General features: G+C 37.7%; 1 protein-coding gene across 2 annotated transcripts in view; it reads left to right on the forward strand.

Annotated features, from left to right (window-relative positions):
- Positions 1-12,842, forward strand: part of LOC140532707 (sterile alpha motif domain-containing protein 9-like) — a 46,697-nt gene that overhangs the window by 8,939 nt on the left and 24,916 nt on the right. Inside the window, exon 2 of one of the 2 annotated variants that reach the window (XM_072651490.1) lies at positions 2,681-8,531. The exons of the other annotated variant lie outside the window; for it this stretch is intronic. Within the exon in view, the coding sequence (XP_072507591.1) occupies positions 2,701-7,422 (4,722 nt within the window). The 5' untranslated portion in view covers positions 2,681-2,700 and the 3' untranslated portion in view covers positions 7,423-8,531. Of the gene's footprint in view, positions 1-2,680; positions 8,532-12,842 lie in introns of those variants that run through there. 2 annotated transcript variants of the gene reach the window in all.

Consider the following 12,842-nt stretch of genomic DNA (forward strand, 5'->3'; position numbering starts at 1 on the left):
CCTCCAACATTTGTTACTTTTCTCTTTAATCATTTTAGTCAGTCTGACAGGTGTAAACTGATACTTCAAGGTTGTTTTAATTTGCATTTCTCTAAATAATAATGATTTAGAGCATTTTTTCATGTGACTACAAATTCCTTTGATTTCTTCATTGGAAAACTGCCTGTTCATATCTTTTGACCATTTATCAACTGGAGAATGACTCTTATTCTTATAAATTTTACAAAGTTCTTTATATATATGAAATAGGAGAGTTTTATCTGAGAAACTGCCTATAAAATTCCCCCCAATTTTCTGCTTTCCTTCTGATCTTAGCTATATTTTTAAAATTTGTAATCATCATTTCTTACATCATGGTAAGATTTTATTACATCCATGTACCACGATTTGTTTTGTGGTGGTATCTAATTGGTGGCATCTACTTTGTTTCTAGTTCTTTGCTGTCATAAAAAGGGTTGCTATAAATATTTTGGAGTACATGAGGACTTTCTTCTTGTCAATGACCTCCTTGGGCTCAAAGCCTCATAGTGGAATCTCTGAGTCAAGGGACATGGGCATTTTTGTCATTTTATTTGCATAATTCCTAATTGCAACATGCATTTATAAAGGAACAATGCTATGGGCAAGGCACTGAATTTTTGTATGTGTGTGTGTAAGTGTACGTGTGTGTGTGTGTGTGTGTGTGTGTGTGTGTGTGTAAAAATGAAGCCATTTCTGAACTCAAGAAGCTTACCACCTATTTGGGGAGGAGATTTTACATGTGTGTGTATTTGTATGTATGTGTATATATACGTACATAAACATATGTGTGTATATGCACATAATACACATACATACATATATACAGAGAGGGAATATTAAAAGTACTTTCTGGGGATGAAGATTAAACATCTAAGATATGGCATATCAAGAAAGGTCTCACGTGGAAAAGTCACTGAAGCCAAGCCTAGCAGACAAGAGGCAGAGGTGATTTACTATAAAATGTTTTCAGTTTAATTTTAGAGCTATATTTGAAAATGGAATGAGGGTTTTAATTTTTGCTAACCAAAGTCAAGTGATATGGTTGAAAAATAATCCCTTTCCATTTCAACATTAGCATATTCCCAAAACACTTTCCTTTCCTGGACTATCTCCATGATAGGCTTAATTACATTTAACCAGATCAATCTCCCAGCTACACTTCAAGCCCAAGAGAACTCATTGTCCAATATAGATTTTTAAAGTATACACAGGGGAAGCAGGGGCAGAGAGTAGAGTATGAAAGAGAGTGGCATGATCTTGCAAGAATAGTACCTACAAAATGGTCAAAGGATATGAACAGAGGAAGAAATTAAAACTATCTATAGTGATATGAAAAATGCTCTAAATAACTATTGATTCAAGAGCTGCAAATCAAAACAACTCTGAGGTACCACATCATACCTATCAGATTGGCTAACATGACAAAACAGGAAGATGATAAATGTTGGAGAAGATGTGGGAGAGTTGGAACACTAATTCATTGTTGGTGGAGCTGTGAGCTGATCCAACCATTCTGGAGAGCAATTTGGAACTATGCCCAAAGGGCTACAAAAATGTGCATACCCTTTGACCCAACAAAAACACTTCTAGGACTGTATCTCAAAGAGATCATAAAAATGTGAAAAGGACCCACATGTACAAAAAATATTTATAGCAGCTCTCTTTATGGTGGCCAAGAACTGGAAACTGAGGAGATGCCCATCAATTGGGGAATGGTTGAACAAGTTATGGTACATGAATGTAATGGAATACTATTGTGCTATAAGAAATGATGAACAGGAAGACTTCAGAGAGGCCTGGAAGGACTTATATGAACTGATGCTGAGTGAAACGAGCAAAACCAGGAGAACACTGTACACAGTAACAACCACAGTGTGTGAGGAATTTTTCTGGTGGACTTAGCCCCTCACAGTAATGTAAGGACTTAAACATCCCCAAAGGACTCTTGAGGCAAACTGCCTACCACATCCAGAGAAAGAACTGTGGAATTAGAACGCAGGATGAAGCAGACTATTTTCTTGTGTTATGTTTTGTTTTGGTTTTTCTCACAGTTTCTCCCATTCATTTTAATTCTTCTATGCAACATGACTAATGTGAAAATGTGTTTAATAAGAATGTATGTGTAGAACTCATATAAGATTGCATGCCATCTCAAGGAAGTGGGGGAGGCGGGAGGTAATTTAAGACTTATGGAAGTGATTGATGAAATCTGAAAACAAATAAATTTATTTTTTTAAAAAAAAAGACCTGCCACTCTAAATGTCAAAATGAGCCAAGGATGATGATGAAAACTCAGGACAACAAAAATGTCATTTTCTTCTTGACCCTAGCTAGAAGGCTGAACAAGAACTAATGTGGGGAAGTGTCAGAAAGGCAGATTTAGGCTGGATATATGGAAAATTTCCTAAAAGTCAGAGTCATCCAAAAGTAGAATTGGGTAATGAGTTTACTGTTACTGGGGAATCTTCAAGGGAAGGCAAGTTGATAACTACTCAGGGATATTGCAAAGGGGATAGATGTTTAGGTCTAGTATGAACAAAATGATCTCTGAGGTCCCTTCCAACTGTGATTCTGTGATTCAGTGAGCAGAGGTGTAAGTCTTTGTCCAAATTAAGTATTCCAAACATTTATTACATTCATTTTGCTTTTATTTCAAAAGAGTGAAGATACATCTTTGAAATGACTGACCCAACAGTAAAGATTGATGACTGGACCAAAGAACGTGTGAAACAATGGGCGACAGAAGAACTCAAGATTGAGGAAAAATATGGACAAATACTACTTTCTGAAGAAGTATCTGGCCTAGTATTAAATGTCTTAGAGGAGAAGGATCTTGTGAACATGGGTATACCACATGGCCCAGCTCTTTTGATAATGCGTACTTATAAAACATTGAAGAACATTCCACCAGAAAGTTCCATTCAGACATCTGGAAAACAAGACAGCTTGAAAACTCCTAGAAAGGAAGACACAATGGAAGCAAAACTCAAAACAGAAAATACAGAAGAGGCAATTTCAACCACCAAATCTCAAGGTATTACACATTCTGAATGTACACAGGAATCAAAACTCACTAGGGAAAATGTATTAGATGATGCAGAAGTAGAACCAAAAAGATTACCATATATGCCATATCCTTTTGATAGCTTCCATGACAGCCATCGTTATATACAGCATTATATTCTGCAGGCAGAAACAGGGCCACTAAATCTCATTGATCCAGTCCATGAGTACAAGGAAATGACTAACACCGAAACAGCAACTGAGGAAGACATCAAAATGAAATTCAGCGAAGAAGTCTTTAGATTTGCTTCAGCCTGCATGAATTCTCGTACCAATGGCACTATCCATTTTGGTGTCAAAGACAAACCCCATGGAGAAATCATTGGGTTGAAAATTTCCAGTAAAGCAACTTTTATTGATCATTTCAATCTGATGATTAAACGCTATTTTGCTTGTGATAAGCAGGTCAATATAGCACGTAAATGTATTAGGGAACCCAGGTTCGTGGAAGTCTTATATCAGAATAATACTCTATCTGATAGATTTGTAATTGAAGTTGATGTCATTCCTCAGTATTCCATATGTAAAGACACTGTTTTCCACACCAGGATGCAAAACTGTAAAAAAAATAGGAATAAAGAAAAGAACGAACCTTCCATTTTTGTAAGGGAGGGAGCCAGCTCTAAAGACATTCTTGCTGATGTCAAGAAAAGTGATGCAGATTACAAAAATTTTTTACTTGGTTTGAATTCACTGGTAAGTTCCAGAAAATCTGCAGAAGAAGAAGACAGAACAAGAAGGAAACTCAAGCAAAATGAGGGGCCAAAGCTGGTGAAACTGCTCACAGGAAACCAAGAAAAATTGGACAATTCCTACTATGAGTGGTACATTCTGGTGGCAGGGAAGTGCCATCCAAATCAAACAGAGCACCTGGATTTTCTAACAGAAATTAAATGGTTTGCTGTCTTGGAGTTTGATCCTGAATCTGAGAACAATGGGTTGGTGAAGGCTTACCGAAAGACTCGAGCAGCAAATCTTCACTTTCCACGTCAATATGATGATAAAATTTTCCAGAATCCCAATATGTTGAATCTTTATCAGCAGCCCAGCTGGATCTTTTGTAATGGTAGAACAGACCTAGGAAGTAAAGAACACAAACCTTTAGAGTCAGGTTTATGGCAAAGAGAAAGAGCTTCTGAAGTCAGAAAACTCATTTCATTTCTTACACATGAAAACATAATGCCAAGAGGGAAGTTTTTGGTGGTGTTTCTGTTACTCTCTCCAGTGGAAGATCCAAGAGATCCCCTCATTGAAACATTCTGTTCTTTCTACCAAGACCTGAAGGGAATGGAAAACATATTGTGCATCTGCGTCAATTCACAGATATGCCAGCGATGGAAAAGTCTTCTACAAGCCAGGCTGACAATGGCCCATGAGCTCTCAGACCGATGTATTTCTACCTTAAGTCTTGAAAAAATCAATGGTACAATTCTTAAATTAAAATCAAGGATTCATTCTTCACAAAGGTTTTTGCCATCAACTGGTTCATCTACTGTTCTTCTGAAAAAGGAAGAAGATTTCATGAGTGCTCTAGAAATCCTCTGCGAAAATGAATGTGAAGACACAGAACTAGAAGAGGATAAAAATGAGTTCCTTAAATTCATGAACTCTCAAGAGGAGCACTTTTATCGAGGTGGCAAAGTTGTCTGGTGGAACTTTTACTTTTCCTCTAAAAATTATTCAACTTTTATCAAAAGGGACAGGTATGAAAACCTTATAGATATGATTCAAGATGGAGCAGATTCTCTGAAACAAACATGTGCCAAAATTATTAATCTTTATCACCATCCAGGCTGTGGGGGGACTACGTTGGCCAAGCACGTTCTCTGGTCACTAAAGAAAAAATTCAGATGTGCTGTGTTGAAAAATAAAGCAGCCGAATTTCCAGAAATTGGAGAACAGGTAACCCGTTTAATCACATATGGTTCAAATGGCCAGCAAGATTATTTACCTTTACTGCTCCTTGTGGATGATTTTGAGGAACAAGAAAATGTCTCTGTCCTACAGAATTATATTCTTGCAGCTGTACAAGAAAAGGGTATTCAATATGAAAAACCTCTAGTGATCATTTTAAACTGTATGAGATCCCAGAATCCTCTTAAAAGTGCAAAACATCTGGATAGCATTGCTCTGGAAAATACTCTTTCTAAGACAGAGCAAAGAGCATTTGAGAACAAACTGAAAGAAATTGAAAAGCAGCACAAGAACTTTAAAGACTTTTATTCTTTCATGATCATGAAAAGTAATTTTGATGAAAAATACATAGAAAATGTTGTCAGGAACATACTGAAAGGGCTTGAAATACATAGCAAGGAAGCACAACTCATTTCCTTTCTGGCTTTACTGAACTCTTATGTAATTAATTCCACAATCTCAGTATCCCAGTGTGAGGAATTCTTGGGAATTGCAAACAAGAAGACTTTCTGGGGAACTGAGCGCTTTGAAGACAAGATGGTAAACTATTCTACTATTTTGATTCAAATGGAAGTGGAGGAAAAAGGGAAGTACCAAGGTATAAGGATCAGCCATCCTTTGATCGCCAGTCACTGTCTAATAGAATTGAAGACCTCTTATCATTTGACGAAAAGCCAAATCACACTGGAGCTATTAGGAGAGAGTTTATTTTATGATATTGGAATAGGAAGAGATAAACTTTCCCAAGATGTAGAAACCTTGTTGCTTACCAGGCAGCGCAGGGAATACGGGGGTGAGACAGATACCTTGTTTTCTCCATTGATTGAAGCAATACAGCAGGAAGAAGGTAACACTAAAGTGGTAATGGTCTTGAAGGAAGGAACTATTAGGTTCCCCCAGAATGCATTCCTTTGTCAAGCCTTAGCAAGACATTTCTACCTTAAGGAGAAGAACTTTCCCGATGCTCTGAAGTGGGCAGAGAAAGCAAAAACATTGGCACCCAACAATTCCTATATCTCAGATACCATCGGTCACGTCTACAAAAGTAAGATAAAATGGTGGCTGGAAGAAAATGCAAGAAGTGGGAGCATTGCTGTTCATGATCTGAGAAGTCTCCTAGAAACTGCTGAAACAGCCTCTAAAGCTTTCAAATTGTGTCAGGAGCAAGCTAAAATGAAGGAAAATGTCAGAGAGGATTTGGACAATCAAAGGTTGAAAAGGAAGTATGATTCATACAATACAGCAGGCTATCAAGGAGAGATCGAAGTATGTCTTTACACAATCCAGGTTCTAAAACTCATTTCTTTCTTTGGCAAAGAAGGTCAGGAACACATGGTACAATTTTTATCTGGAAGGGGTGATATTCCTGGGGATTCAAATGATGAATATCACTTAGTGCTTAAGGAGTTCATTCCATACCTGAGTAATTTGCAGTTAGATTTGAAACAAGCTTTTGATTTTTTTGATGACTATTTTGTCCTTCTGAAACCCAAGAACAGCATTAAAGAACAAGAAGAGATAAAACTTCGGAGAAAGGTGATTAGACATTTCAATAGGTATGTAGCAGAATTTGGTCCCTTAGATCTGCAGCAGTCTCAGTACGAAAAACCTTTATCAAAACTCGTTTTGCCAATGCAAGTAGAAAACTGTAGAAGAAGCCTGGAGATTTTAAAAGCAGACAAGTTTTCTGGATTATTGGAATATCTTCTCATTAATCAAATAAGTGCTGCTGACAAAATGGAAGAGATCATAAATCGATATACTTATCTCCTCGGACAGTTGACCAGCAAAATCCATTTAAGAGAAAAACAGAATTTCATTCTGGCCAATATCATTCTCAGTTGTATAAGACCAACTTCCAAACTTGTGCAACCCCTTCCTAAGCTAAAGAAACAACTCCGAGAAATCCTGTGTCAAGTAGATTTTAATCACAAATTCTCAGAACCTTACTTCCTTGCCTCTCTGTTGTTCTGGCCAGAAAACCAACAACTTGATTCAGATTCTGCACAAATGGAAAAATATGTTTCATCTCTAAATGTATCCTTCAGGTCACAGTACAGGTATATGTGTCACTTCAAACAGCCAATTGCACATTTTTACCTTGGAAAAGGCACTGGTTTGAACAGACTTGTGCACAAAGTCAGAATCGAGCAGTGTTTTCAAAATGTGTTGGACACAAATACCCTGTGGCAGAGTGGGGCTGTGTGGGAGGAAAGAAAGGTCCAGGAACTTTTGCTCCGATTAAGGGGCCGGGCTGAGGGTGAACTCATCTATGTAGAATATGGAAGAGATGAAAAAATCAAGATCCCAGTGAGGCCTGTTTTCTTAGGTGGGCTGCGGAGTGGTAAAAGTATAGAAAAAGTTTCCTTCTATCTGGGATTTTCCATTGGAGGTCCACTTGCCTATGGCATAGAGTTCATTTAAGAAACCTAACTATTTTCTTCTTGTTTTCTTGTCTCAGTATTATTAGCTTTCAGTCTGAAATCAAAATTTTATGTAGTTCATTTTCCCCATACTTTACCTTCTTCTGTTGTCTTAACTTCAGGAATTATACAAGACAAAAATTATTTTACTCCTCTGCTACCATTAAGACCTTATGAATTGTTTCCAAATGTCTCCAATTTGTAAAATCTGGAGGGCCATTAAAGAAAAGGGAAGCTTTGTTACTCTTAATATCTCCATCTCCTCCCCACCCCTACCAATATTTTCTTAGGGTGTACTTCAGAGTGTTATGAAATAAATCAAAAAATTAATAATAAAAAAATTTTAACTCTTAAGATTCTAGACTCCTGGTCCTCCAATTGGCTAAGTCTGTGATCTGTGACAAGCGCTGAACCTGCTTTGTGCTGTAGATTCCTAGACAGAAAATGGGGGTAATTGCAGGGGTCACCATCAATTAGGGAATGGCTGAACAAGTTGTGGTATATGGTTGTGATGGAATACTGCTGGGATATAAGAAATGATGAGCTCATTGATCTTAGAAAAACATGGAAAGATTTCTGTGAAATGATGAAGAGTGAAGCGAGCAGAACCAAGAAAATATTGTATACAGTAACTGCAATATTGTTTTAAGAACAACTTTGAGTGAATAAGTCATTTTGACTATTATAAATAACTCAAAATAACTATAAAACGACATGAATGAAATGAAGTTAGTGAAGACTTCTCAGTGTTTAATAAAAGGCTTTTAGCTGATGGTGAGGCCTAAGTTTCACTTTCCCAGAAATCATGTGACTTTTGGGAATATGAAACTTAAACCTCCCCTTGGGTCGCCACATCAACATCCACATCAGCATAATGCCTCTTGGTTATTCCAGGGCTTCCTTGTCCTCTGTTCACAGGGTAGACTGTTGCGTTTAGACTGTGAGCCTGCCTCCTAGCCAATGGGAGTAAAAGGCCAGCAGCGCGGTCTGTGTTAGGACTATAAAATCTCTATTTTTGCCTTCTGTAAATGCCTCACTGTCCTGATTACCTATCAGAGAGGAGATGCCTTTCTCACGAGATCATAATAAAATCTTGCTGCTTTGCTTCTACCTTGAGAAGTCTCTGATTTTTATTTGAGCTGGTGGTCTCTGACCCACACAGACATATGAGTATAGATGCTATCTGCATCCAGAGAAAGAACTAATAAATAGATGTATAGAATAATTTTACATATATAGAATAATTTTACATACATATGTGTGTGTATGTGTGTATATATATACATATATATGTATATATATACACACACATATATATATGTATGTATTTGTGTCTATTGGTGGCCATATCTAGGGCAAGGGAGGAAAGAAGAAAGGAAAAAAATAAGCTTATATTTGGAGGAAATAGCAAGTTGTATATGGTAGATTTACAGTTTAGTGGGCAATCACCTTTTTTTTATTGTACTGTGTTATGGAAATGCTTGCTTTGTTCCATAAATTGAAAATAAGATAATTTTCAAAAATAAGGATAATAATTAATCTACTTACCTCACAAGATCATCGCAAGGTAAAATGTTTGTCACCTGTATGCAAGGAATCCTATTGACAGAGAGAGATGAAAGCACAAGGCTTGGACAATCTAAAGGGGTAGCTTCTCCTTGTAACTCATGAGTTACATGATTATGACAAGAACACCAAATATATATGGGTGGATGAAAGACTTATGAGGACAAGTTGAGCTTTCCAAGCATATATCCCCTGCCTCCAATTAAAATGAGTCTTCTGAAAGAACACAAGATTAAAAGGGAACTGGAGTCTATGACTTCTCAGTGAAACAATCGAATGAGGACACATCCAGGAATGGGAGGATCCAGACCAGAGATGATTCCTCAGAATATCTGAGGACCAGACCTATTTTTAAGAGTCAAAATATTTAAAGGAGTCATTTAGATTCTTACTCCAGGACCAGAAGGATGGTGGAAGGGCATTCACTATGGAATCTGTTCTGCTCTTCCCCCACTCCCACCTCCACCCTAAGTGCAAACTAAAGAACTGGGGACATGAAAACAAAATATGTTTCTTCAGGATTATTTTCCTTCTGAGCCAACAGTAAATAGGCACACCCAAACAAGCTACTTTCCAAATCAGTGGTTAAAAGGGGAGGAAATTATTTAATCTGAAAGGCAAAAAGCTTTACTGTAGTGAGCAAATATCGCCATCTTCTGATGATCATATAAAATGCAGTTTTCATTTCCCAACCTTTTCACATCCTTGATTTTTGTTTTTTTCAAGGATTCACTTTAAGTTATGCAAATCATTGATTTCTTTAAAACACACACACACACACACACACACACACACACACACACACAAAACAACAACAACAACAAAAACAAAGCACTCTTAATGGCACTTAAAGTTTCCACTTGTGATATTTTTCATCATGTTGACACTTGACTGATTCCAGTCCTCTAACTTTTGATTGCCCCTGGGGTCTACAATACTCTTCCTCTCACACCTGCCTCCTAGCTTCCTTCAAGACTCAATTCAAATTCCACCTTCTGCAAGAGGCCTTTTTCATGACCATCCCATCCTTTGCCTTTGAGATCACATCTCTTTTACATTGTACATCTTGCATGTTTACAATTTGTATTTTGCAAGTTTTCCCCTCCATTAAGAATGTGAACTCTTTGAGGACAGGAACCTTTTTTTTTCATATCTGGAGAGTTTATCATAGTGCCTAACACATAGTCAATGCTTAATAAATGCATATTGACTGATGAACAGTATCTGACCTCAAAGATTTTATATTCTATTAGGAGAGAAATTATGCCTATATGTATCAGTAAGCACCCTAACATATACAGGGGGGTCTGCTATCACAGGTTTTTAGATCTGCATTTATAAATGGAAAGGCAAGTTTTGAGGGGTTAACAATCACATATATCATTCCTCTAATCAAGCACATATATCATTCACCTAATTCAGGAGAGTCAGCACCCTGAACTTCAAAGAAAATACAGAGAAATCAAAGGTCAACAGACATGCTTCCTCTACCTGACCATAATCAATACATACATCACAAATCAACAGACAGGTCCAACTGTCTGAGCATAGTTACCAGAGAGGGAAGCACCGGCATCTGAGTTTTCAAAGCTCGGGGGCTCCTTAGTGGTTTCCCAGAGTCCTCATTTGGCCAAGCACTTCCAGTCAGTAAGCCCCAAGACAAAACTTCACCTCAGAGTCTTTATACACTTTTGTAGAGCCAGAGAGCATCACACCCCTGGAGAACCAGTGCCTCATTAACAAAAGCTGTGGACCTTCCTACAAATCTTCCCAGGCTGGACAATGGGTAGGAAAGATCCTCCTTAATCACATTACTCAGAGGCACTTTTGGTAAAACAAAAACAGCGAAAGATCCTACTTTACTTGGCCTTATACCATATATGAGTATATGCAAAATATATTTTAAAAAATGAATAAATACAAGGTAAGTTGGAGAAGGGTTGGATGGTCACATTTGGGAGAGCAAAAAAGGTCTTCTGGACTTGAACTAAATTAATACTTTTTTTTACCATTTATAATTTGGGGGAGTCATTCACCTGCTTTAAGGGAAATTTAATAGTCGTTTAAAAACCCCTTTATTACTAATGAGACTTTATGAATTGTTTCCAGACGTTGGAACCAAAGTTAAATCTGAGGTTCACTATTTGTGTGACATCAAATAAGTCACAATCTCTCTGGCCCCCAAATTTTTCCATTTATAAAATAAGAGGGTTAGACTAAGGTCCCTTTTAGCTTTATATCTGATCCTATCATCACAAAAGACTCTAAAATTTAAGATTCTAGACAGTTATTGCAGAAAATGGAAGCTTTGTCACAATCTGTTTTCTTTTCCCCCCAGTATTCTTTGAGCCATGTTTGGTTGGGGGACTTTTAATTTCCATGGAGAATAAGTACTTTACCATACTTTGAAATCCAAGAAATGGAGAAAAAGAAGCCCACCATTTTCTGGCTCTGCTACTGACTTACTATATAATTTCGGATGACTTATTTAGTCTGATCATGCTTCTGCTGCCTCATTTGTAAAATGGATGTAATAATTATATCATAGGATCACTAAATTCATAGCCAATAAGGGACCTTCGATTCCACCTAGCTGAACCTTTTCATTACACAGATGAGGAAACTGAGGTCCAGAGAGTTCAAGTATCTTATTGCAGTTAACTAATGTCCAGAGCTCAGCACAGTGTGGGACACATAATAGGTGCTTGATAAATGCTTGTTGACTTATTCTCTCCCCATTTCCTACCAGCTACACTGCTTTTGGACTTCTTTGCAATTCTGTATCATGCCCATGAGCCAGGAACTGCTTCCCCTTCCTCTTCTACCACCTATACCCCCATTTTTTCGCTTATTTTTGTGTGCTGTCTTCTGCCATTAAGTTGTAAGCTCCCAGAGGGCAAAGACTGTCTTTTTTTTAAACTTGTAGTTGTATCTCCAAAACTTAGCACAGTCTCTGGCACACAGTAGGCACTTAATTCATGTTTATTGACTGGCTGATTGTCAAAGACTCTTAGGTGTTAAAAAGGACCAGGGACACTTTGGAAAAATTTCTTACTTTCCTGCTTCATTTTCCCCACCCAGAGTCTTGGAATTTAACTATCTGGTACCACCCAAGGTGTTGTTAGCAATTACCTTTGTAAGCACATGATTTCCACCTCTCAAATAATGAACAAATTTATTATTTTACAGGTCAACAAGTAGGGCTTAACTTACCCCCTTATGAGTGTGCGTGCACACACACACACACACACACACACACACACACACACACACACACACACCTACATAACCCCCATCACGTCCCATCATGACCTGGAAATACCTCTAGCAATTATGACTTTAGTATAGACTTTCAAAAGTTTTTAATGAGTCATGGATCCCTTGGGCAGTGTGGTGAAGTCTATGGACCCCTTCTCAGGGGATTGTATTTAACATGCATAAAATACACAGGATCACAAAGGAAACCAATTGTATTGAGATGCAGTTAAGGAAATCTATTTTTAAAAATCAAGTTCACAGACCCCCAAGTTAAGAACCCCTGCTTTAGTGGGTCTTCTTAATATTTTCTTCTTTTGAGGCTATAATGGTTACACTTTAACCTATTCCCCTCCACAGATCATTTAGTTGTCCACATGGCATCATTCCTCACTCAGCCGAAAGGTCTCTGGTTCATAGCAGATGGTCAGGTTATTGCTTTCCAACATCATTCCCTATTAGGATTCCTCCTCAATCCCAGGTAATGTTCTTCTGCTCATAAGTCTTCAGCACATGGTGTCAATTCTCTGTTGGTAGGGTCCCAGGAAAAATCCAGTCTTAGAGCTATAGCCATGTCTTGGCCAAGGTCATTTGATTTCC

The sequence above is a fragment of the Notamacropus eugenii genome, chromosome 3 (genome assembly GCF_028372415.1).
Source record: "Notamacropus eugenii isolate mMacEug1 chromosome 3, mMacEug1.pri_v2, whole genome shotgun sequence".
NCBI lineage: Eukaryota > Metazoa > Chordata > Mammalia > Diprotodontia > Macropodidae > Notamacropus > Notamacropus eugenii.